Source organism: Herpailurus yagouaroundi, unplaced genomic scaffold (genome assembly GCF_014898765.1).
Source record: "Herpailurus yagouaroundi ecotype Mexico unplaced genomic scaffold, PumYag 139, whole genome shotgun sequence".
In the NCBI taxonomy this organism is placed as follows: Eukaryota; Metazoa; Chordata; class Mammalia; order Carnivora; family Felidae; genus Herpailurus; species Herpailurus yagouaroundi.
Window position 1 is genome coordinate 7801725 of NW_024412394.1, and position 25903 is coordinate 7827627.

General features: G+C 48.7%; 3 protein-coding genes across 6 annotated transcripts in view; 1 reads left to right on the forward strand and 2 right to left on the reverse strand.

Annotated features, from left to right (window-relative positions):
- LOC121029418 (adenylate cyclase type 10-like) overlaps window positions 1-2905 on the forward strand; it is a 52171-nt gene extending 49266 nt beyond the window's left edge. For all 3 annotated transcript variants that reach the window (XM_040473419.1, XM_040473421.1, XM_040473422.1), the window contains 5 exons: window positions 302-420; window positions 683-800; window positions 1218-1416; window positions 1940-2153; window positions 2666-2905. In XM_040473419.1, coding sequence (XP_040329353.1) covers window positions 302-420; window positions 683-800; window positions 1218-1416; window positions 1940-2153; window positions 2666-2733 — 718 coding nt within the window. In that variant the 3' untranslated portion in view covers window positions 2734-2905. The remainder of the gene's footprint in view (window positions 1-301; window positions 421-682; window positions 801-1217; window positions 1417-1939; window positions 2154-2665) is intronic.
- Window positions 2906-11520: 8615 nt separating this feature from the next.
- TREML1 (triggering receptor expressed on myeloid cells like 1) lies at window positions 11521-20319 on the reverse strand. Its single transcript, XM_040473438.1, has 7 exons — window positions 18968-20319; window positions 16634-17053; window positions 16105-16434; window positions 13471-13585; window positions 12971-13056; window positions 12438-12490; window positions 11521-12080 (listed from the first exon to the last, which is right to left on the reverse strand). The coding sequence occupies exons 2-7, from the start codon at window positions 16674-16676 to the stop codon at window positions 11766-11768; spliced, it is 942 nt and encodes a 313-aa protein (XP_040329372.1). The 5' UTR covers window positions 16677-17053; window positions 18968-20319; the 3' UTR covers window positions 11521-11765.
- Window positions 20320-20442: 123 nt separating this feature from the next.
- TREM2 (triggering receptor expressed on myeloid cells 2) lies at window positions 20443-24921 on the reverse strand. 2 transcript variants are annotated; one of them, XM_040473439.1, is made up of 5 exons: window positions 24697-24883; window positions 23190-23540; window positions 21717-21807; window positions 20820-21013; window positions 20443-20723 (listed from the first exon to the last, which is right to left on the reverse strand). In XM_040473439.1, the coding sequence occupies exons 1-5, from the start codon at window positions 24734-24736 to the stop codon at window positions 20707-20709; spliced, it is 693 nt and encodes a 230-aa protein (XP_040329373.1). In that variant the 5' UTR covers window positions 24737-24883; the 3' UTR covers window positions 20443-20706. The 2 variants fall into 2 exon arrangements, with proteins under 2 accessions (XP_040329373.1, XP_040329375.1); XM_040473441.1 differs by lacking the exons at window positions 20443-20723; window positions 20820-21013 and adding an exon at window positions 21020-21514 and having other exon boundaries at window positions 24697-24921.
- Window positions 24922-25903: the final 982 nt, after the last annotated feature.

The window sequence follows — 25903 nt, forward strand, 5'->3', positions numbered from 1 at the left end:
CCTCCTCCTCCTCCTCCTCCTCCTCTTCCTCCTCCTCCTCCTCCTCCTCCTTCATTTCTCTACAGAGAGGTAGGTAATTGCAGTAGTTCAGGAAAGAACCTGGAAACTGTCTCAGGCATTTCCCCCCACTTCCTTTGCTTAGAGGCAGGTCTGATCTCAGGCACAGATACTTTCTATATAAATAGAGCCCAGGTGGGGAAATATAGGGATGTTAGGCTTCTTTGAAGATGTAAGATCCCCTTCTCTCCTGTACCATCCTCCCTACTCTCTAGCTGGCCCCAGTAGCTCTGTCTCTTGGCAGATTTGACCTGTGTGTCCATGTGCTGGAGAGCCAGTGGGTGCTCATTTCCCAGGGTCATGATGTCCTTGGCCTGGCCTGCTTCTATTCTGCTTGCTTAGATCTGCTGCTCTATGGAAAAGGTAAATCTTGTGTAGGGCTCTGCTATATTCCTGAAGGATTCAGACCTTGGATAGGGCTCTGTGTTTGGAACACAGGTAGTCATGAGCCTGTCCCTTGGGCATGGCCCCTGCTCCAACCCCTGGTTCCTTAAAGTCTAGGAATCACATTGTGATTCAGGATGTCTGCATTTCAGGTGTTATCTGCTCCCCTGTACACACACCTTCTATACCAGTTCCTACGGTGGATAACTGATCCTCGCCTGGTTACCTTCTCTGTCCACAGGATTGCTATGTCGGCCCTTCAGCGAGTGTCTGCATTTCATTCAACGCTATGAGCACAGCTGCATTCTGAACTCTCAGAGTAATGTCATGCTGGGGGTCCACTCGTCTCTGGCCATGTGGTAATGTGGGTACCAGAGTCTTACTCGGTGGGACAGGCTAGAAAATTAAGGACACCATGGGGGTCATTTAAGCTACTGCCTTTTACCCCTCCAGGCAGGGCTATTCTGCATCTCTAAACTACTCCTAAAGACCTTTCCCTCTCATCCCTCCCATCTTAGTAGAGGGGTTCTTCTCGTCCCTTAGCAGGTTCGGGCCTATAGGTTGAGAGCTAAGTTGAAGGTTACATTTAAGTGCTGGGTAACCCACAGTCTCCTTTTAAGTCTCCTTCATGTGAGTCAGCAGCCTTGGCCACTTGCCAGCATCACAGCGCTGAGCACGCAGGGGGTCTTACGGCCTGAAAGAAGTGATGATTCTGTGAAAGAGCCAAGGTCGGTAAGCAGGGGATCGAGCTGCGAGCTGTGCCTCTTTCCCTCCAGGTTTGCCCAAGACTCTCAGTGGGATCTGTTTGAGCAGCACTTCTCCAAAGCTCACCAGTTGGTGAAAAGAACCAATGCCTCACTGTTTGGTTCGCATGGCTTTGTCCGATTCCTAGAGTGCCATGTGCTGATGTTACAAAAAATGCCAGAAGATGTCTTCATGCATACTCTCCCAGAGACTCGCAGCCAGGCCCTCAAGGTACCTGTTTCTCTACTGTCCTTCCCCTGACACCTAAGTTCTAGTTTGATCCTGTGATGCTCTTTCTGATGCCTACATCTCCCACTTCCTCTTCTCCTTGCTGCTTCTGTCTCTTTTTCCTCCTCAAACCCTTTTCTTCCTCCACCTAGGAAGTCTTTCCACATGCCTCATGTACCCTCCCAGATATTCTTGCATATAGGTCAGGACCGGACTCCCTGACTTTCTGCCTTTGCACAGCAACTACCCAGTACCGTTAAGATGTTAACATTTAGCCCTTCTCCGTGGACCCACTCTGGCTCAGTTTGACACATCTCTCTTCCGCCCTGCCTTCTGTGTCGAAGCCATTCCAGTTCCCCTGTATCTCAGAACCAACTTTCTGGGCATGCTGTGCCCTGAGTAACTCCTCCCTGTCCCCCGAGCCCTGAGCTAGTGTGCCAAGTGAGCACTGTCAGAATTCCTGGTGGAGCAGACTGGAGGAAGACAGTGCTCATCCTTGAACTCACGGACTTCCCTCTCCTTTCAGTACTTCAAGAAGTTCTTCTCTAGATGTGTGACCTGCCCCGTCTATCACCAGTGGGTCTCTGAGCTTAAAGCCTCTGTAATGAGATCTGGAAAAGGAGAATCCATGTCCTTGACTGACATCATCAGACCTTTTGACACCTGCTTGACCAGGATTTGGATAGAGGGAGAATTCCTGGAGGAAAACAACCCCTTTGGGGGAAATTTAGGAATACAGAGTAAGCATTCCTTCCTGGAACCCTTGTCTGAGAGACGTTACAGTCTCAGATTCTTACAGGCAGTCAAAGTCTGCTCCAAAGTAAGAAGGGAAACGTAACTGTAAGGAGTTAGTCCTTGCTCCGCGGGTAATTATCCTCTCATTAGTGCTGGACCCAGCCCAGACAGAGGGGGTCCCGTATATTGTTAAATAATATGAGAGCCTCTCTCAGCCCTTTGTTTCCACATCTGTACCCTCAAGCATTGGAAGTTCCTCCTTGATCCCAGCTTAAACCACTGGGTTGTTTCTGTGGAGGAGCTGGATGGTCACTAAGGGAGAAGGAAGTCTTAGAATTCACAGTGTAATATCTATGAAGGTAAATGGTAAGATGTGGGCAAGGAAAAGAGAGGAAGGAATATAGTTCCTTGCCTCAGGGCCCAGCAAATCTCCTCCTTTTCTAGGGCAGTGAGTTAGATTTGTAAGCACTGAGGACTTTCTTTGGGTTTGTGATATTCTTTATGTTCCTGCTTTCAGGATTTGACAGAGTGGCTGATGTCAAGGAGAATAAAGATGAAGAAGAAATTCAAGAATGTATATGTTAAAAAAAAAATCATTTGAAGGGACCATTGTTCTCTTGTATATAACACAAAGAAATGATCCAAGTTCTCCTTTTTAAGATACTGGACAGTATATGTATTAAATACACTAGCCGTTTACACTCACCACTGTCTGTATCTTTGTCAAAATAAAAGCCTATGTTTCTGAAGCATGAAATGTAGATCTTTCTTAACTCTTAACAGTTACTGGCACAACTGAGGCAGAAATTAGAAACAGCAGTAGACTGGACATCTGGGAGGCTCTGGGATGAACTGATTGCTTCTCATGTAAGGCGAGATCCATTAGCAGATGGAAAACTCAGCCCTGATACAGAGGTTGTGGATACTTAAGGCCGGCAATACTAGTGCTTTGACATTACCCCCTTGGTGCAGATGTGGTAATGAGTTCCTAAAAAGTCAAGGAATCTTTGCAGAGGTCCATATGGCTGTGTACCAACAGAGAAACCCATTTCTCTTTTGCACTGTGTGACTTGGGGATTCTCGTGTGAAACTGAAATTGCCAAAATGTATATGACTCTAGTCCTCCTCTGTTTTATTCTCCCTTTCTAGAGCTGCTGCCTTTGACTTTTGACCTTTATCTGTTTGATGGCCTTTCTTACACACAGCATTGCCTTCTCACTGATTTTTACACTTTATAACTCAATCATCTAGTGTTCAGACAGCCTGTTAATTAACGTTATGATAGCTACCATTTATTATTCACTTACTCTGTGACAAGCATTATACTAAATGCTTGAAATACATTCTTTAAATCTTTTTAGCACCTCTGTGAAGCGAGTATTTTTATTATCCCCATATTACCGATGAAACCGAAGCTTAGGAAGGCCATACTACAGGAAACGGCCACAAAATGGTGGAGCTGGGATTCTAACTCCAATGTGATTCCAGAGCTTCACACTAGGCTATAGAGGCTTCCATGGGACCTAGCCTATGGTAGGCTATCCTGTACCCAATCTTCAATATTCTGTTCAAATGATCATGATCAGAACTGTAAGGACAGGTCAGTGTCTGGGGAAAGGAGCCCTGAACTTGCCATTTAAATCCTGCTGTCTTGTCTGTACATTCCCTGGCCCCTCTCCCCTACTCCCCCCCTTTTCTCCTTATTCTTGTTGCTCCTCCTCTCCCTCCACTCCCACCCTACTCCTTCCTTTCCTCTCTCTGACCCCTCCTTCCTTTCTCCTTGTCACCCACTTTCCCCCTGTCCTCCTCTCTTCCACTCCTTTAAATTTCTGAGAGGCAGCATAGAGCGGCAGTAAAGAGGGCCCTAGAGCCACACAGCCTGTGTTCAGATTCTAGCTCGGATACTTATTAGCTGTGGTACTTTGGGCATAAAATGTATCTTCTTTACGCTTCCTTTTCCCATTCTGTAAACGAGGATAAAAATAGAACAAAAGAACATCATTATGAAGACAAAATAAATACAAAGTGCTTAGAATGGTACCTGGCACAAAGTAAGCACTCCGTGTCAGCAATTATTATCAATTTAATTTTTATATGTAAATGTAGATTATACATTTATGTGGCCCAGAATTCAAAAGGAACAAAAGTGTCTAACAGTGAAAGTCTTTCCCATTCTTGTCCTCCAGGATCTGTGTTACCACTTCCTTGTGTATCCTTAAAAAATTATTCTGTGCACATGCAAGCAATAGCATATATTTTTTACTGCACCCTTCTTTCCCACAAATGGTACTAACTAGGCGTACTGTGATGCTCCTTCCTTTTTGCCTTCTCTTTTTTTCTCTCGCCATTTGTTTCCCTTTTGGCAATTCTTAAAATGGAGATAGAATTCACCATTTTGAAAGATATACCATCCGGTGGCTCTTAGAATATCACAAAGCTCTGCTACCATCACCACTATGTAATTCCAGAACATTTTCATCACCCCAAAAAGGAACTCTGTGCCATTAGCATTCACTACCCAGTCCCTCTTCCCCCAACCCCTAGTAACCATCTTTCTGTCTCAGTGGATTTGCCTTTTTTGGACATTTTGTATAAATGGAATCATAGTATATGGCCTTTTGTGGCAGACTTCTTCCACTTAGCATTGTCTTTCCAAGGCTCATCCATGTTTAGCATCCGTTTTCACGGTTGGCTAGCATTCCATTGTATGGGTATGCCACACTTTGTTTCCCCATTCACCAGCTAATGGATACCTGGGTTGTTTCCACTTTTTGGCCATTGTGAATCACACCACTATAAGCATTTATGTGCAAGTTTTTGTATGAGCATACACTTTCATTTCTCTTTGGGTATATGCCTAGGAATGGAATTGTTGGGCTATGCAGAAACTCTGTGTTTAACTTTTTAAGGAACTGTCAAACTGTTTTCCAAAACGCTCTACCATTTTACATTCCCACCAGCAATGTGTGAAGGTTCCAGTGTTCCCCATTCTTGCTTCACCAACACTTGTTCTTGCTTCTCTTAAGAAAGGCATATTCTAGTGGGTATGAAGCGGTATCTTGTTGTGGTGTTGATTTGCGTTTCCTTTAGGACCACTCATGTCCTTTTTAAAAGTTTATTTATTCTGAGAGAGAGAGAATGAGAGGGGGAGCAGAAGAGAGAAAGGGAGAAACGGAATTCCAAGCAGGCCCCGCACTGTCAGTGTGGACCCCTCCACAGGGCTTGAACTCACAAACCCGTGAGATCATGACCTGAACCAAAATCGAGTGTCAGACGTTCAGCCGACTGAGCCATCCAGGCCTTCCTTGTTGTGGATCATTTTTACAAGCTTACCGGCCACTTGTTGATCTTCTTGGAGAAATGTCTTTTAGGATCTTCTGCCCAGTTTTTGTTGGGTTATAATGCCTTTTTATTGTTGAGCTCAGAGTTTTAAATATATATTCTCATACTGGACCCTTATCAGATTTGATTTACACATATTTTCTCTCATTCTGTGAATTGTCTCTTCACTTTCATGACACTATCATTTTGCAGTGCAAAAGTGTTAAGCTTTGATGAAGTCCAATTTATGTGGGTTATTTTTTTGGTTTTGGTTGCTCATGCTTTAAGTGTTCTCTCTTAGAAATCACAAAGGTTTACTCCTCTGTTTTTTCCTAAGAGTTTTATATAGTTTTAGCTCTTTTAGGTTTTTGATTCATTTTGATTTCATTTTTTTTTTTTTTTGCATATAGTGTGAAGAAATTTTTCAAATCATCCTTTGCATGTGGATATCTACTCATCTCAACACTTTTTGTTAACAAGACTACTCTTTTCCCCATTTAAATGATACTCTTGGTGATGTATGATTTTGTTAAATGTATGGGTCTACTTCTGAACTCTCAGTTCTGTCCCATTGCTCTCTGTGTCTATCCTTAATGCCAGTACACACAACCTTGATTGTTGTAGCTTTGTAGTAAGTTTTAAAATCAGGAAATGTGAGTCCTCCAACTTTATTATTTTTTAAGACTGTTTTAGCTGTCCAGGGGCCCTTCCATTTCCATATGACTTAGGATCAGCTTGTCAATTTCTACAAAAAGGACAACTGTAATTTTGATAGGGATCAAGTTGAATCTGTAAATAAATTGGAGGAGAATTGCTATTTTAACAATATTAAATTTTCTGATCCATGAAGATGTCATATCTTTTCCACATATTTAGGTCTTCTTAAATTTCTTTCAATAATGTCTTCTAGTTTACAATGTATAGGTCTTAAACTCTTTTGTTAAATTTATGCCTAAATATTTTACTCTTGGTTCTATTCTAATGGAATTGATTTCTTAATTTCATTTTTGAATTTTTCATCGCTAGTGCATAGAAATAAAACTGAGTTTTGTTTATTGATTTTGTATCCTGAAACTGCTGAACTCATCTATTAGATCTATTGTTTTTTTGTGTGGATTCCTTAGGATTTTGTATATATAAGATCATATCATCTGCAAATAGAAATCATTTTACTTCTTCCTTTCCAATATTTCTCCCTTTCCTTTTTATTTCTTTCTCTTGCCTAATTATACTCCTTAGAACCAAAGTATAGTATTGAGTGAAAGGGGCAAGAGTGGACATCTTTGTCTTCTCAATCTTAGGGGCAAAGCTTTCAGTTTTTCACCTTTAAGTATGATGTTAGCTGTGAGTTTTTTGGGTTTTGTTTGTTTTTTTGTTTGTTTGTAGATGCCCTTTACCAGATTGAAGAAATTCTCTGCTCTTCCTAGTTTGTTGAACATTTGTATCATGATAGGGTGTTGGATTTTGTCAAATGCTTTTTCTGTCATCTGTTGAAAGAATCCTGTGATTTTGGTCCTTTTTTTCTATTAATATGGTATATCATTGATTCTCATGTATGGAACCAATCTTGCATTCCTGATATAAATCCCATCTTGTCACAGGGTACAATCCTTTCTTTGTTGCTGGGGCCTATTTACTAGTATTTTGTTGAGGATTTTTGCATCTACATTCATAGGAGATGTTGGCCAGTAGTTCTCTTATGATCTCTTTGTTTGGCTTTTGCATCAAGGTAAAATTGGTGATTTTACTCATAAAATGAGTTAAGAAGTGTTCCTTCTATTTTTTGGAAAGGTTTGTGAAGGATTGGTTTTAAAACTCATTCAATGTTTGGTAGAGTTCACCAGTAAAACCATCTGAGCCTGGGCTTCTCTTCGTGGGAAGCTTTTTGACTATGATTTAAACCTCTTTATTTGTTATAGATATATTGAGATTTAATCTTGAGTCATTTTCAGTGGTTTGTGTCTTTCTCGGAATTTGTCCATTTCGTCTAGGTTATCTATTTTGATGATATACAATTGTCCACAATTTTCCTTTTATAATCCTTCTAAGCTCATAAAGTCAGTAGTTCTCCCTCCAATTTCATTCCTTATTTAGTAATTTGAGGCTTCTCTTTGTTTTTGGTTTTGTTTTTTGTTTTTTTGGCTAAGAAAGTAACTTTAGCTAAGATTTGTCAATTTTGATCTTTTTAGAGAAACAACACCTGATTTTGTTGATTTTTTTCTTTTTCTGTTCTCCATTTCATTCATTTATACTCTGATCTTTATTATTTCCTTCCTTCTGCTCACCTTGGGCTTAATTTTCTCTTCTGTTTCTAGTTTCTTCAGGTAGAAAGTTAGGTTGCTGATTTGAGATCTTTCTTCTTTTTTTAAATAGGGGTTAACCTCCAGCCATAAATTTCCCTCCAAGAACTGGTTTTGCTGATTCCCCTAAGTTTTGTTATATCATGTTTTGTATTCACTCATCTTAAAGAATTTATCATTTCTCTTGTGATTTCTTCTTTGACCCATTTGTCATTTAGAAGTGTGTTAATTTCCACATATTTGTGAGTTTCCAAAATTTACTTCTGTAATTTCTTTCTAATTTCATTCCATTGTAGTCTGAAAGCATACTTTGTATGATTTCAATCCTTTTAAATGTATCAAGAACTTGTTTATGGTCAGATATATGGTCTATACTGGAGAATGTTGTATGTATACTTGGAAGAATGTATATTGTATTTTCCAGTAGTTGGGTGGAGTGTTCTACAGATGTCTGTTAAGTCTAGTTTTTTTATGGTATTGTTCATGTCTATTTCCTTGCCAATCTTCCACCTACCTACCTTGTTCTATCGGTGGTTGAAAGTGTGATACTGAAATCTACAACTATTACTATTTAATCTACAACTTATTACTTTTAGTTCTGTCAGTTTTGCTTTATGTCTTTTGAAATGCTATTATTAGGTTCATATGTATTTATAATTGTTATATCTTCTTGATGGGTTGACTTTTTTATCATTATAAAATGTTCTTTTGTCTTCATTAATATAGTCACTCCACCTCTCTTTAGCTAGTTTGCATGGTACATGTTTTTCCATCCTTTTACTTTGAACCTACTCATGTTTTTGAATCCAAAATTTGTCTCTTAGGAAGCATATAGTTGGATCATGTGTTTTTTAATACATTCTGTCAATCTCTGGCTTTTAATTGGAGTGTTTAATCTATTTACATTCCATGTAACTACTGATAAAATAGGATTTATGTCTTCCATCTTATTATTTGTTTTCTACCTGTCTTATATCTTGTTGCCCCTCTCTTCCTCTGCTGTCTTCTGTTATATTAAATACATAATTTTAATTTCATTTTAATTCCCTTGTCATTCTTTTACTATGTTTTTGAGGTTTTTTCCTTGCTCTAGGGATTATAATTAGCATTTTAATTTAAAACAATCTAGTTTACATGTATACCAACTTAATTTCAACAATATACAAGACTTTGCTCCTATATAGCCCCATTCCCTCCCCACTCTTACAAATCATAAGTGTTATAAAATTACATCTTAATAAATGGTGTACCTATCAACACAGATGTGTAAGTATTGCATTATGAAGTTGTGTTTTGAATCAGATACGATGTGGAAAAAGCCAATTTTCATAAGGATAGACTCCTTGGGTTGGTGCAGGCATTGGTTTCCAGAGCTCTAACAAGGTTGATTCTGACTATTTTTGCCAGTTTTCTTGTTGCTTTTATGGAAGAGAGAATTTTCTGAGTTCTTAAACCATTTTCTTTTAAATCATTCTCAATGTACTTTAAAATTGCATTTCCCTTCAATGAAGTTAAACATCTTTATTGTTTATATTCCCTTTTTTTAGTGAGCTATATGTATATATCCTGTGACCATAACCTATTATTTCAATTGATTTATAAGTGTTCAAGAAATGAGATTTCTGCCTTTGTATGAGTTGCAGAATTTTTCTTCATTTTGTGTTTTGTCTTTGTGTATTGTGCTTTTGTCATGAAGAAAAAGATATCAGTCTTAATTTATTTTAATGTGTCAGTTTTAAAGTATCTATGAATTTATTATGGCTTCTGAGTTTTGTGTAATAAAGAGCGTTTTCTTCTCTAAGATTATTTTAAATATTCCCCAGTGGTCTTTCAAGTATTTTTTTTAATTAACTTCATCAAAACATAATTTATATAAAAGAAAGTGCACCTATTTTAATGGTAGCTTTTGACAAATATATACACCCATGTGACCACTACCACAGTCGTAACAGAGAACATTTCAGTCACCCCAAAAAATTATTTCAGGCTTTCTCTATATTCATTCCTCCCACCCTAACCACCACCAGTAGCACAAAATATTCTCATTTTTTTTCTTTGTCTTTATATCTGTGATTATTTCCCCCTTGTCATTTCATATTTCATCCTTCTTTTTGAGTAAGTTAGCTAACAGTGTCTCTTATATTTCATTGCGAAGAATAAGCTCTTTTATTTGTGTATTAGTTATATAACTTTTCTCCTTTAAAATGAACTAGCAATTTGAGTAAGATGCTTGGTTCTTATTGTTGAGGCTATGGCTTTTCCTCTGAGAACTCCTTTAGTTGCATTCCAAAGGTTTCTGATATGAAGCAATGGGCTGGTCATGTCACCTGCATTTTCTTTGTTTTCATGTGTTTCTTACGATAAAATATAGAAGATCCGTATTTTCATCTCAGAAGTTACTTTTATAAAGGAGATTTGGGTTGGTATTCATAGACTTCTACCATAAGCAATGATGGAATTCATATATTTCCCCTTCTCCTCTGTTTTCTCTACCAGCCAATGGATCTTAGTATTTTCCCTTGTGTTGTTAAATATACATTTACTTCTGTCAGGCTCCAAAAAGTTCACACTATGTTCAGATCAGGATTTTTCCCACAAGCCTTCTTTTTAGACTTTATCCTGACCTGCCCCTATATTCTCTCCCCACCGTGACCAGCCCTCCTCCACAGCAAGCAACCCCCCCCCCCCGCCCCCACCAGCATCTTATCCAGGGAAAGTGAGGGCTTAGTTGATTGGTGGGCAGCTGCTGCCTCCACAAGGGATGGAAGTAAATTTAGGTTCTGTCACAGGCTGAGACTATCAGGGGAAGCTCCAAATATCCTGCCAGAGCTCCCTGAAAATAGCATCACTAGACTTCCTCAGCTGGAGCCAGGCCCTGCCTGTCCCCTCTCCTCAGGTACCTATACCGAATTCCGGGCCCCTCCGATGGTGACAACCTCTTTATGTCTAGCTCTCCATGATTATAAGAAGATTTGGTTCCCAAGCAAATCTCATCCTCCCCACCTGTCTCTCATCTCAATATGGGCAAATATTTCCAAATTGAACAGTTTCAGAAGAAATCCTGGCAGAGACCTTAAAGGCCCTTCCACTCCCAGCCTGGACTAGTTTTCATGTACACTTAACAACAGCCACACCTTTACCACTCATTCCCCTTCTTCCCATGCCATGCTTTTTCTCCACCAGGCTCTTCCCAGGCCCCAAATTTCAGGCCAAAGGGAACAGTGCTACCAGATGTCCACCCAGCTGAGAGAGAGCCAGCTCTGATAAAACATGTCTGCAAAGGTCTCTTATCTCCTGGTGCTTGGAAATCCTTTGTGCTGCCAAGGAACAGGCTTGGAATGTATTTCAGTTTCTGATCTTACTCCTCAGCTCCATCTTTCCCACCCCATCTGTCCTGAGTCTTAATTTATCATTATCCCCTTCCTTCCATCTTATGTCATCACGTCATAAGGTACCACTTGTTTACAAGGTGCAGAGCAGAAGGCAGAAGAGATTTCTAGACTCAAGCTAATGGATCTGTACTTTCAGGTATCTTGAGAAAGGCAGGAAATACATTCGAAGATGCCTTCTTGGTGTCCCTTGAATCAGACTGCATCCCAGAATTCTGACCAGGAATGAAACCATGCCCTCACTGGCAGGACAGGCAGGAAATCATAGCACAAACTCTGGACTAGAATCTTTAGAGTTCCCAGGCCATGTGAATAGTCAAACTCAGGCCCTTTCTTTCCCCGTCAACTATCAAGAGCTCATATATTATCATTCAGAGTTTATTTAGCTCAGTGGTTTAAGGGCAGAGGAACCAGCATGGGGGGTTCGTTCCTAGGATACCTCAATCACATATAAGTATCACTTTACACATCAGAAAAGTCAAGAGGTTAGATTAGATCCTAAAGTCCCTAGCTGTTCTGATATACTAAGGATCTAGGGTATGGGCTGGCTGGCTGGATGCATAGAACTCTGGGGATGGTCTCTGTGGTAAATAGTATGATGAACAGCTTAGCTGGGTGGTGTTTGGCTAGTCAGTGGATCTTGGGTTGGCTCACAGGTGGCCTCTCCACCCTTGTCCCTTCCAGGAAAGATAACTGTGGCATATGTCACAGGCTTAGAGTACATCAGGACTTTAGGAGGCAGAGGGGGCGATGAGGATTGGGCTGGGGATGGAGAGTCCTCTGATGGGGGATCAAAAGGTAGGCTGCTATAGGTGGTATTGTCAAAGGAAGGTGGCGAGTCGAGCCTAGCATACGGTATGTCCGATGGAAAATCAACTCCGAGGCCAGAGTCACTGATGTGGTGGACCACTGAGGAGGAGGCCTGTAACAAAAGCAGACAAATGAGGCAGAGAGTATGCCTTCTTCTGCCCCAGTTCCCTCTGCGGGGAAGTCCAGGACCACACTGGATCTGTCTCTCAAATCCTGAGGATGTCAGTGGGCAAGAAGGCTTCACTTTGAAGATTTTCAAGCCCCAAGTTTCTCCCCAAATCTGAGAGGGTGAAATACCAAGGTAGGAAGGCAGAAGACCACTGGCGCCAAGTTCACAGCATTAAGGAAGAGGGTTTGGGCTCTGACTGGGTCCCAGTCTTTCACCACCCCCTCATCCTGGGACCTCTCAGCGAGCCGCGCAGACGGAAGGTCTGCGGAATTTGGCTGGGGGCCCACAGATGCCTCTTACCTTGCCTGAAACTCTGCTGCTCTGAGATTGGCCACAGACACCAAGCCTGGTCCCTGGGAGGACAGAGGATGGCAGCACAGTCTGCTTCCTGTATTGGCTCAGTGCCCATTCCTCACTCCCTTCAGAAGCCTCTTTCCTAGTCCAGAGTCTCCAGTCTACTCCCACCAGACACCAGCTACACCCCGGCCTGCCAGGAGACCCCACCCACCCACTTACTGCTTCCAGCTTCCTCCAACCCACCTCAACATTCAGCCCGTCTCCTGAGACCCTTCCCCCACCATCTCCAGTCACCTGTCTCTATTCCACTGGTCCACCCTGTCCAATTCCTGTCTGTCCCCAGGCTGGCTCTCACTGAGTCTCTTTCCTCCCATCCACCCCTCAACTGGGGACTTCTAGGGTCTGGGGGCCTCCCTAAAGCCCAGACAAGCCCGTCTATAGGGGAAGCAGAACTAGACTCCGACACTGTCTACAAGACTGGCTGGTTCAGGACCAGCAGGGGCTGTGCTGGGGTGTGCAGGTAGACTGCTACCTACCTTTCCTTTTGGCCATCACAGCGAATAGCACAGCTGCTGCCACCAGCAAGCCCAGCAGGAGCGCAGCGCCCCAGATCAAGGGGATGCTGAAGGATACAAAGGGATAGGGGAGCTTAAGCCTGAACTTGGCAGGAAGCTGCTCACCAGGAGCCCCGGAGCGGTAGCAGAAAGGTGCAATTCTCGGTGAGCCATGGTTGGGAGAAGAGGATTTGGGGGGTGGACTTAGGAGGGCAGACATAGGCAGAGCGGAAGAGAAACACATTTTCAGGTTATCCTGGCTGGCGACCCGCGGGCATAAAGGGGCCGTTGCTGAACTGTGGGGGGTGGGGGGAGGTGGGACAGGAGGGTCTGCCTGACCTCCTGCCTGATCGGAAGTTCTCCAGAGGTGGAAGGAACCGTGAGGTTTCCCTTTGAGTTAGCCTGGGGCTCTGAATAAGCCTTTCCCACCCTTTCCCACCACCAGCCTTTTCCCGGACCCCGAATACAGCTCTTCTCAGTACCTCTTCTCATCCTGGCTGGGTTCCAAAGGGCTGGCACTGCCCATGGTGTCTGAGAAGGGGCCGTCAGCCAGACTTCCAACCTTATAGTTCTCTTCCTCCTCTTTCGGGGTAGGAGCTGAGTCAGAAGGAAACAGTCATGAGCACATACCCAGTGTGGATAGGGTCGCGGGCCTGTTGAGGTCCGAGGGACTGGGGGAGTGGGGCTAAGGAAGGAGAGGTTCCAAGCAAGAAACACAAATGGGGGCTTGGCATATTCCTTAGGGGCCCTCGTTCTGGAGATCAGAGGTGGATTCTTTCTGTCTTTACCCGATTGTGATGGGGCCCTCTTTCCCCTCCACCACCAACTGTTGCCCCTACTTTCCTTCTTCACCTGCTGGCCTCTCCCTGGCCTCTCGGGCTGCTCAGCCTATGCGGAACCACACACTGGGTAATCTGCGCCCACCTCCGCACCCCCACCGCAGCATAGGCTCTCCACTCTTATCCCACAGTGACAACCCTGCTCCTGTCGCTCATCCACAGGTCTCTAAAGGGGCAGAGCCCGCTAGACTTCTCTACCTACCTGCAACTGTGTGACCCCCTGCAAGCCGGGGGCGGGGGAGGGGGGCAACCCAAGCTCTGCCCTCAGGATCTAAGGAACTCTAGGGTCACCCCTAATGTGACACAATGCCAAGGGACCCTTGCTGAGAGCCTCACTCGGACCCCCAGACTCAGTTTTGTGACAAGGCTTCTACTGTCCCTACACCACTGTGCTCAACCTCTCTGGCTGTCAGACTCAGGCCTGGTTTCTCTGGGCCGGACCATCTGTCTTGGGAACCTGGCCAGTCCTTCTAGACTCTCAGCAGGTGTGGTCTTCCTTCTTCTCAGAGGTTCACCATCCCCACCCCCCCACCAAGCCAAACCAGGATCTGGAGATGCTGTGTCTCCCATCTTCCTGCATGCGTCCTGCCCACCTAGTGCCATTTAAGCCACCCACACCCTCCCTGAAAGCCATGCTCCACCAGCCAGCCCTGAGCATCCACACGCTACAGCTGTCGGGTCCCCAGCACCTGCTCCTCTCCCCAGTGCATCTTGTCCTACAGGCTCGAGTTACCAGACCTTACGGTGCCAAGGAAGGAGGAGGACAGGAGAAGACTAGGACCAACAGTCCTTTACAATGCACACTTTACAATGTAAAGTAATAATCATGGACCGGAGATGAGAGGGATTCTAAGGATACCTTAGTCCGTCCTCATAAGTAACAAGTGGGGAAAAAAACCACGAGCAGGGAAAGTGCCTTTCTTCATTTCCTTATTTGGGGCTTGGGCGCAAATTACTTGAGAAAGGAAGCCGTGAAGGCGAAAAAGACATCATTCCTAAGAGAAAGGTAGAGCAGGCTCCATTTCGGCAGGAAGCTGGCCGTTTTCCCTCCAAAACATTGTTTTTGTTTTACGACATCCAATTTCTCTGGAAAATTCTTTCTCCTACTTTAAAATTTTCTTTTAATAAATGCTTAGACGTTAGAAAGTTGTCGGCTGGGAGAGAAAACCACAGCCAATATAAAAGTACTTTCTCTCCCGAGGATAGGGGTTGACAACCCTGGAGGGACCAGGAGCGATACTTTTCTCATGGGTAAAACTAAAGGAGTTGAAGTAATCCAGGTACCGAATGCGCCTGCGTGTAGGTGAGGCGCATCCTAGATGCTCAGTGAAGACATAAATTTCAATAAAATCCGAATTCAGTCATTTTAAGCCATCAAACCCATTAGAGCGGGAGTAATAAACTGGGAGATTTAAAAAACAAATTCCAGGGGCGCCTGGGTGGCTCAGTCGGTTGAGCGTCCGACTTCAGCTCAGGTCACGATCTCGCGGTCCGTGAGTTCGAGCCCCGCGTCAGGCTCTGGGCTGATGGCTCAGAGCCTGGAGCCTGTTTCTGATTCTGTGTCTCCCTCTCTCTCTGCCCCTCCCCCATTCATGCTCCGTCTCTCTCTGTCCCAAAAATAAATAAACGTTAAAAAAAAATTAAAAAACAAACAAACACAACAAATTCCAGTTGATAAATGCCCAAATTAAAACTTTGCTTAAGGGGTGCCTGGGTGGCTCAGTCAGTTAAGCGCCCGCCTTAGGCTCATAGCATGATCTCACAGTTTGTGGGTTTGAGCCTCGCGTCCGGCTCTGCGCTGATAGCTCGGATCCCGGAGCCTGCTTCCGATTCCGTGTCTCCCTCTCTCTCTGCCTCTCGACCCTGCTCACGCTCTGTCACTCTCTCTCTCTCAAAAATAAATAAACATTTTAAAAATTAAAAAAAAAACAAAAAAACAACTTTGTTTAAAACCTTTCTAAGGAAAAAAAAAAAAAAGCATCAAGTATGTTGAAAACGCGGGATGAGGCGGGCCAAGGCCATGGGTGAGGACATGCCTTTCAGCCGGGAAACCCCCGCTAGAACAGGAGGGGGAAGGGACCCACCGTCTGGCTCGTTTATCTCTGACTGCTCACCCAGTTCTGCTTCCGCTCCCGGGGTGCTGTCAAAACTCTCTCCTTCCAATTCCCCGCCCCGCCCCCTTCCCCCCTCCCCCGCCCCCAAGGGTCCCCATTCCCCAAGGACGGAGAGCAGCAGGTGGGGGCGGGGAGGGGCAATGGCCAGCCTAGAATGACTCACCTGGAGGGAGCACAACCAGGGCCACCCTGTGCAACGTCTGGGTCCCCGCCGCCCCCTCCACCACGCAGCCGTACTCGCCGGTGTCCTCCTCCCGCAGGGTAATCATCTCCACCTGGAGCAGGCCGCCCCCCAGGTCCGTGAGAAACATGCGCCTGCCCGCCGGGGCTCCGCGATCCACAGCCGAGGACACCAGGGCCTGGCACCCATCGGGCAGGAACCGGCACCACACCTTCCGAGCCTTGACGTCCTGGAGCCGGTAGTGGCACTGCACCAGAATGGAGCCCCCTACGGGGGCCTGCAGCACCTCCGGGAAGCTGGTGGAGGCCTGGCCTGGGGAAGGAAGGGATGTGGTTATGCGGGGCAGGAGCCCCGGGAACTTTCCAGCCCACCCACTTGCCACAGGGGCACAGGGGCCTAGAGGTCCCCCTTCAGGGCGCTACATATATGCTGCTGGTGCCACCCTGATGTCAATTATTCCTGGGCACCAAGCAGAGCCCATGGGGCCCAGAGCCCACCCGCTTCACCTTACCTGCCAGTCCCACCAGCAACAGCATGAGCAGGTTGGGGCCCATGGCGGGTCAGGGAGATGTCAGCTCTGCGGCTGGCCTGGCCACTGACACAGCATTCCCCAGGGAGCAGGAAACATCTGCCTTGGACAGTCACGTGGGGCTCTCAGCCGCCGTGGGGTGGGAGGCGGACACTGGGGGCCCCTCCACGGGTGGGGATAAGGTGCCTTTCCAAAGCCTGGCTGCTTCTGGGCTTGGGAAGCGAGCCTGAGAGGAGGCAGGGGTGGGTGAGGCAGGGTGAGAAGAAGCCCCAAGGACAGGTGGGACCTGGGATCCTGGGGCCCAGCTAAGGGATGAGGTGACAGGAGGATGGTGGAAACTGGGAAGCAGGGGAGGCAGATGATCCTCGGGGTCTTCCAGAAATAGAATCTGAGGATGCAGAGCTGTGAAGGAGGAAGGTGAAGGGCCATTTGGGTTCTAAATTCTGTAAGGAGTGCACCGGCCAAGCCCTCAGGGGACTGTCCAGTCCTGCCACACGACCTCACACCCAGAGACCCCACCCTGGTGGCGCCCTGGATGGGGCCGGCCTTCATTTACTGTGCTGGGTGCCCTCCAGCCCCTGCCGGTGTGGACCCACGCTCATCGGCTCTGGCAACTGCATCAACCCTTTGATAATTATGCTCCATTTTCTTCTTTCCCTGTTTTCTGGAACCCTTTAATGAGTTGGATATTGAACCTCATGTACTCATCCCCTTTGCACAACTTTTCTCTCTTTTCCCATCATTTTGTCCATTGCGTTCTGATTTGCAGAAGGTACCCTCATCTTTTTCTCTCATCCCTTTTACGTTTTTATGCCTTGGCATTTTCACTTTACAAGATTTCTTATTCTCCAAACTTTTTTTACGGCATATTATTTTTGTTTCACGAATGCACTATCCTCTCTGTGGGGAGATCATTCTCCACGGATATTTTCACGTTGCTGTGTGGTCTGGGCACTGATCAAGCTTTGTTCGACGGTTATCAAATAGCAAGCGTGCTTTGGAAGCTAGAGAGAGGGTACCAGCTCCTGAGGGATTTGCTTATACCCCCACCCCCTTCCCTAGAGAAGATCTGTTTATCTTCCAGAGTAAAGGTATCTATCTATCTATCTATCTATCTATCTATCTACTGTCTCTCCGGAGAGGAAGATGGGCCAATGTGCCAGATGCCATGTGTAAACTCCAAGCCTCATAATTTGGGGTTCCCTTCCCGTGACAGGAACCCACTGCCCACCCAGGAAACATCTGGCCCCCATCCGTGTCCCCCTGTGCAGAACTGGGGTGTGGGGACCCTGCACAGAACGTGGACGATACACCTCCTGATCTGGGACTCCAGGGGGAGCACTGGTGCTCGGAGAGACAAAGGCAGGTAAGGTGAGGATGTCTGGAAGGGGCAGCCAGCGCCTGACCTAGACATCACACCTAGAAAGGGGCTAAAGAAACTACCCTCCCTCCTTCCTCTCCCCTCCCTTCTCTGATCCTTCCCTCTCTCTGCTCTCTCCTTCCTTCAGGAACAAGAAGTTACCAATGGGAACTGGGACCAGGAGCCTGAGAAAGCCAGACAGTGCGTTAAGCTGGAAGTGGTGAGAGGGTGACCAGTTGTCCCGTCTGCCCAGACTTAGGAGTTTTCCTGGGAGATATGGGTCTTTTGGTGATACACTGGCAAAGTCTTGGGCAAACCAGACAGGTGGGTCAGCCTCATGGGTGATGTGGAAATGCTTATATCTGTCCTGCCAGTACGTATCAGGCTTTCTTTGATTTCCTTGCGGGTAAGTCATTACACTAACAGTCCACAGAAGTATCGTGAAGCGAGACCTGTCCTCAGTATTTGACTGAGTGCCTAAAATGGTCCACCGCTGGGTACAAAGGACAGAGGTGACCAGGCAGGATCCTGGCCTCAGGGAGGTGGGCATTATAGAAGAGGAAGGAAGCCAGTGTTTATTCGGGACCTATTCTGCACCAGACATCGGCCCTGGGACTTTCCCTAATGGTATTTCTTTCAACCTCACAAAACTTCAGCAAAGCAGGGTTGCTCGTTTGTTTGTTTTTTTGTTTGTTTGGTTGATTGATTTCTGAGGAGGGGGAAGGGGTAAAGAGAGAGGGAGATGGAGAATCTTAAGCAGGCTCCATGCCCAGCGCAGAGCCCAATGCGGGCCTCAATGTCATGACCGTGAGATCATGACCTGAGCCGAAATCAAGAGCCAGGCACTTCACTGACCGAGCCACCCGGGTGCCCCTGTTCTGCGTTTTTATTAGATGAGGACCATGGGGCTCAGGTTTCTTAGTAGGAGGCAAAGCTTAAATTTGAAACTAAATTACCTGATCCCCCCTTCAGTCCAGTGTGCACCCCAGAGAGTCCAAGGCAGGGGATCCCAGTGGTGATCCAAGTCCCCAGGGGGACGTCTCCAATGTGGGGGAGGAAGAAAGAGAAAAGGCCAAGCTCCCAAGAACAGGGAAACTGCAGACACGTTCTCGTGCCAGGCTTGGGGAGCCGTGCATCTTTGCCGCTAGACAGTGCCTCGGGTCTGCGGGAAGGAGACCGGTGCCTGGGACACAATGAGAAAGCTTCACATGCGGCTGAGTCTAAGGGCCTGGGACACACAGCCCGGCCCAGCATCTGCGGGGAGTGAGCCAAGCAGGTCTGGGCAAGACTGGCTCTGGGGAGTGATGTGTGCACATGAGGCTGGGCATGAGGGCTGCATCGGGGGTCCTTCCCAACGATCCGAAAGCCCACGGTGGGGGGCAAAGCTGCCACTTGTGGCCACGTCCACAGAGGGTCCCAGGCTTCCACCTCACAGAGGCCCAGGACAGAAAGCCTGAGGATGGGCTCCTCCCCCCGCAGCCCTCCCTGGGCAAGTCTGCGTCCCCACTCCCCTCACTCGGGCCACAGTGGTGTGTGTGTGTGCCCCGGGGAGAGATGAGTCCCTCTGGCCTGGTCCTCTCCCTCTGATGTGGTTCTCCTACGCAGATTCCTTCTGTCGCCCTCTAAATGACATCATCCCTGTCCCTTGTGCACCCCCAGTGCGCCTAGCCTGGCTTCATTGGTCGTTTCCTCCTGGGCACTTTTGCCCTTCAGCATACCATCTGGCTGACTGATTGTGTCTGTCTCCCTCCCCTTCCCCGGGTCCGGGGACCTTGTGTGAGCAGGAATCTTTGCCGCCTGTTTGGTTCTCGCTTGTCTCCAGCTCTCAGAATGGTACCTGGCGCAGAACATGTCCATTTTCTCATGAAATAAATGAGTAGGATGGAGCTAGAGGGAAGGGCAACGTGAACACGAAGTGAAATTTGCACTTCCAGGCTCTACTGGGGACTTGGGGTGACATCTTTCCCTCGCGAGCCTCAGTTTCCCTTCTGTGCAGTGAGGGGCTCAGACCAGTAGTTCCCGGCTCTGGTATGCTGCACTCCATGAGGCCAGCCGTGGGTGTTCCCCTGGAGGGGAAGTAACACGCGGAAAGCAGAGGTCTGGGGAAGCGCGTCGATGAGTCAGCTGGGCGTTAGATGGGCTGACGGGTGGGGGAGGTGGGCCGCGATAATCCTCGGGAACTGACAGGTGGGAGGCAAATGGAGGAGAGGGGCAGCAGCCTGGATGCTAGAGAAATCCCAGACGAGGAGGCAGGATCCAGCAATTAGATCTAGGGAAGGGAGCGAGGAAAAGCAAAAGATGGGCAGTTTGGAGGCGGGGAGAACAGAGAGACGCGGTAGCCTAAGACCCGAGGCCCCAAGGAGGCAGACCTCTTGTCTTTTCCTCGTCCAGATTCATTCTCCTAGCCTGGTAGCCAACGAGAAGTCTTGGATTTATTTGTGAGAGTGTTTAATAACCAATGCCTACAAGTTGGTCAATGTCCTTCCCACTTCCCAGGTGTGCCTGCACACACACACACACACACACACACACACACACCCCTCTGTTTCCAGGGGCCAGGGGAAGCAGGGTGTGGGCAGGGTGACCTTTCACCAAAGCAGAACCATGAGTCTTGGTGGCTGAGGGGCAAGTGTGCAGGCCGGGGTGGTCCCAGCAGACCTCTCCCGGGGCCTCTCTTCCCATGCCGGGTCTTCTCTCACGCGTCTCTCTGCCCTGCAACCGACCGCGTGCTCACACAGCCCCTCTGAGCCCCACCTCGCCACCCCTGCCCAGTCCACCCCCATCCACCACTGCGCTCTGGAAGCTCACCTGTTAGGGTCTGGAGCTGGTAACCTGGGTCACGGCTGCAGTCCAGCCCACCGGCCCGGGGCGTGCCCAGTTTCTGCCCATGCCAGGCCGCAGCCCAGAGAGCACTGGCTGCTAAAAGCTTGCCCAGAAACATGCAGGCCAGGAGGAAAAGGATGGGAGTGGGTGGAAAGGGGATATCCTCTTCTGAGAGACCCCTTGAAGACACAAGGAGGACATGAGGGAGACCTTGGGGTGGCCTACACACTGGAGTCTCCCCACCGAGAAGGACTGGGGAGATACCAGGTGCTTTCAGGGGCCTAGAATAGCTCCCCACCCAGCACCATCCCTGGGATGAGGCTTGAGGGAGCCTGTAGTCAGGAGACCTGAGTTCTAGATACGGATCTACCTGCTGAGTGCATTTAAACACATCACCTTCCCTTGCTGGGCAGTTTCCTGCTGTGCATAATAGTATAGTCTGGGGTGTGTGTGTGTGTGTGTGTGTGCGCGCACATGTGCACTCCATGGTTATACTAACAGTATTTTAACACCAGTACACAGGAATGAACCAATCAGAGCTGATCCTACCAAAGGAGCAGGTATGGGGATGGGGTCCCAGTTTTGTCCTAAAACCCTTATTACTGCTGAGTTGTGGGGATGTCCAAGGGTGGCCAGGGAAGGGATGGGAGGCTGACCATTCAGGAGTCTTGGAGCAGCAGCTATGTATAAAAAAAGAATTTCAGCATGTTAACAACCGGCAGGGCCACACCAACACGCAATGGCTGGTCGGAGGGGTGTTCAGACAGATCATCTCCAGGCCCATTTTCATGCTCTAATTGCCTTGGGATTTGTAGCTCTAGGACCCCAGCCCCCATCCCATGCCTGGGCTCTGCAGGGTGGAAGTCTGCCCCACCTCTGTACCTGGACATGCTGCGTTCCACCTGGGCCTCCTCGAAGCTCTTGGACTCTTCAGGGATCCAGAGACCTCCAGGGTCCAGGTGATCAAGGGGGTCTGTGGGAGACAGAGCCTATGAGCTTCTAGCCCCTCCTCCTTGAGGCAGCCAGTCACAGTGGGGAGCACCCATCTGGATGCCACGAGGCCCCCTAGGCTCTGGCCTGGAGCAGATCAGGTCATTAACCTCTCTGAGCCTCGGTCTCCTCGCCTGTTAAGTGGGGTGATAGTGTTGCAGAATTCAGTGAGATCATCCTGTGTGGCTAAGTGCCGAAACTACAACTCCCAACCCCCAACACACAGGGTCTTTGGGAAGGTCAAATGGATGAATGGATGTATTTGAAAGTTCTGTGTGAACTGTCAAGCTGTCTACACCAGCCATGGAGTATTATTATCATAATGTTATTTTCCTGCCACCCTCTTGGGAGTTGGCTTAGGCTTAGGCCCTAATAGGGCTGAAAATCTGTGTCTCCTTGGCCCCTACTGCCACCTCTGCATGTAAAGAAGTGGTGGCCATGGGGTTTGGGTCTAGGGCAAACCGTCTCCCCTCCCCTCCCCACCTTAGACCTTCGATGAATGGCTCATTTCCATCATAAGGGGCCATGTGGTGGGGGAGGATTTGAGAAGAGGGAGAGTCAGAAAGGGGACCCGAACCCCCAGATTTGTTCTCCTTTGGGATACATAGTGTTCTGGAGACACAGGCAGAAGGCTTTCCTGGAGGGCATCCCTGTGCAAAGCCTGGGGCGGGGGGGACCCCCACTGCCACCCTGTGTCACCTGGCATGAGGATCCCAGGTCAGCTCAGCAGCAGGAGGCTGGGGTGTGGGCTGTCACTTACCCCCAAGCATTTTTAACTCTGTCGCCTCACTGATCCGCCCTGGGAGCCCTGTGGGGGCAGCGGGACAAACATCATCATCTCCATTTAGAGATAAGGAAATGGAGGCCCGGAGAGACGAAGCACATCACCCGGGGTCACAGGCAGTGTCCCTTCATAGGGCTTGTTTTCTGTACCAGGTCAGTGCTTGATTTATGTTTGCAGGTCCTTTGGATAATTGGGTGAGGGAGTAAACGAACCTCCCACCACTCACTCCTTAAGGACCACTGTACAGTGCTCACATCCCAACTGGATGCCGAATGGATAAAGTTATGGAGAGAGGCAGGAGTGCAAGCAGCTCACTGGGTGCCTTGTGCAAATTAGAGCCCAGAATCCTTCCTGTAAGCGATGCAGGGAGTGCAGCCTGGAGCGGGGCGCCAGGGCTGGAGTGCGGTCCCCTTGCGCAGTGAGTAACCTGCACGACCATCCACAGGGGCCCTCAAGTGGGAGGGCAAGATCTGCACCGTGGGTTTCCCCAGGGTGGTCGAGAGGGCGGCCCTGTGCCCACACCTTGGAGACACAGTCCCAGCCCAGGGGTGGCCTAGAGGTGCAGTCAGCCACCCACTCACCGGCCAGCACCTCCACCAGGACCTTCCTGAGGGTGTCGGCCTCATCACCATAGAGACTCTGGCACTGGTAGAGGCCGGCGTCGTGGGCTTGAAGATTCCGCAGCGTAATGGTGAGTGTGCCCCCCAGGGCATCATCCACGATGGCCGTGCTCCCATTCCACCTCTTCAGGAAAGACAGCAGCCACGAGCGGTGGGTGCTGACGACCCGCTGGCACGTGCCCTCTTCATCCAGCTGGCGGCACCAGGCTTTGCGTCTGCCCCAGTGCTTCAAGGAGTTGTAGGGGCAGGGGACCTGCAGGGACCGGCCCGCCATGCCCTGGAATACGGTGGTGTTGTGGGCTCGGGACAGCTCTGGGGAGGAGACATTCACTCACTCTTCGCTCATTCACCAAACGTTTATTGAACACCTACTGTGCACAGTGAACAAGGAGACAGAAGTCTTGCTCTTAAGGAGCTCAGCTTCCTGTATAAGTTGGGAGAAGGCGCACAGTCCACCATGAAACCCAGGTCCCCAGTCCGGCTTTAACACCGTTGGACTTGCTGGGCGTTTTTAAAGAACTGTCCCTCTCTGGACCTATTTCCAGAGACGTTGGCCTTGAAGTTCCCTCCGGTTCTCTTCCGCCCATTTTATCCCTATCACATGGGACCAAGACTTCTCCTCCAGGCTCTCCGTCTCAAGGGAGCAGGGCCGGTGGCCCCCTCAGGTCTGGGCTGGATACCCGCCTCCCTGCCCTGGCCATTCGTGCTCACTCTGCAGCGGCCCACGCGGGCCCTGGCTCTGCCATCTCCTCCTTCTGACCTTCAGTTCCCAGCTTCCCTATTTCTGTGGCTTTGTTCCCCTTTCAGGAGAGACTCATCTCAGAGCTATTTTGGGGGGAGACATGAGGCTGCTATTTTGGGGACGCGTCTTGGGATGGGGGAGATAGGCTTAAAGCGTGGTCTATTGCCAGGGCAGGGGCTGCAGGGGGTATCGTCCGGAGCCCTCTGCCTCGACTTCCCCTCTCTTGGTCCTCCCTTACCCCATCCGCAACCATATGGCAAAAGAGACTTGGAAGACAAGATTAGAGGACCTTCACGTCAGCACAAGATGTACATCCTCAGCTACGGGTTGCTTTCCCCCTCTCTTTCTCCCCTCCCACCCTGCCCTTCCTCCGGGGCCAGTGGTGCCTCATCTTCGGGGCTCTTGCCAGTGCCCCCCCAAACTTCCCCCAACTGCTACCTAGTGCCTGAGGTACCACCATCAGAATTCCTTCCTTTTCTTTGTGGCCAGAATCCAGCAGCCCCTCATACTCCCGCGTGCATGAAGAGTCAGACAGTGGGTTCTCCTCCCGGGGAGGGAGGGAGAGTATGAAGAATGCGGGGTGAGTGGGGAAAAGCGGGGTGCAGACCATGCCGAGGACGTCAGCCGCCTTTATAGTTGGGCCCAGGGCTGCCCGCCCACCCACCCACTGGATACTCAAGAAGGAGAAGGAGAGAAGGCCTGGCCAGCGGCAAGACGGGCTCCTACCTGTGACGGCCACCAGGATGAGCAGGCGGAGAGGCTCCATGTCAGGCTTCCCTGGTGGAAGGCAGACACAGGGGACCTTGTGCAAGATCTCGTCTTTCCCCTGAAGTGTGGAAAGGAGAGGGGCAGGCGCGTCGAGTGCTGCCCACAGGAACTGGGCTTTTAGGGATTGAGAAATAGTCAGGACTGGGGTCTGGTTTTATGATTCAGGGAGGGGGTGCGGGGTGGGGGAGGAAGGGAGAGGAGGGGCCAGTCACTGCTGCCCAGGAGGCAGTGGGAGGCTGAGGATCCCAGACCTCTGAGAGGCCAGCCTGCCCCACTGCCCGTCCCAGCCAGGGGGACCCCACATGGCAGGGGCTGGACAGTGTCCAAGGCTGTGGAGCCCAGCCCAGGGATCACAGTCTTCACTTCTGTGTCCAGACCCTGCTCCAGCTTCACTGCCTATCACACTCTGGCTGCAGCCTTGCAAGGACCAGGGGCCAGCTGGACCCTCATCTGGGGCCTCCTAGTCCTTCCCTCCAGGCCAGCATCCCCGTAGTGTAGGTAGACTTCAAGTCCTCCTTCCTCACTGCCTGTGTGTGCAACCACACCCCCCCACCACAACCTCTCTGTATCTCAGTCCTTACATCTGTATAGTGGGAATAAGAATAATGTGTAGGGTTATTGGGAGGATAACATGGATTTCTACCGGCAAAGTGCTTTAGAATAGGGCCTGACACACAGTAAGCACTCAGCAAATACTAATTAGTACTATTATCCCAGTTAGGGTGGGGGGAGGGAGGGGGGAGATGGGCTTTGCACGAGGGGGAGAATTTCTCCTCCACCTGCCGTCTCCTGCCCAAGCGTATCCTTTGCACAGTTGGGCGCCTCCTGTGTGCACCAGCGCACGAGGGCATTATTTTGTGCACGCACACACCTATGGGACAACACAGGATGTGACATTCGCTGGAGTTTCCAGGGCTGGAGGTGTGCTTTCTCCACAGGTGCAGGGGTGGGGTGGGGGTACTTGAAGGGTGATCCAGGCGCAGGGATTTGCAGGTACAAAGCCACCAAAGTGTGAAATGGCTCTCGGCGGTCAGTCCTGGGATGGGGTGAGGGAGGAGTGGTAATTCCCAGGGGCGGGAAGGTGAGTCCTGCAGGGGGAAGTAGCAGAGAGGCCAGGAAGGGTCCACAGGCACCCACAGATCGTCAGAGTCTACTCTGGTTTCCT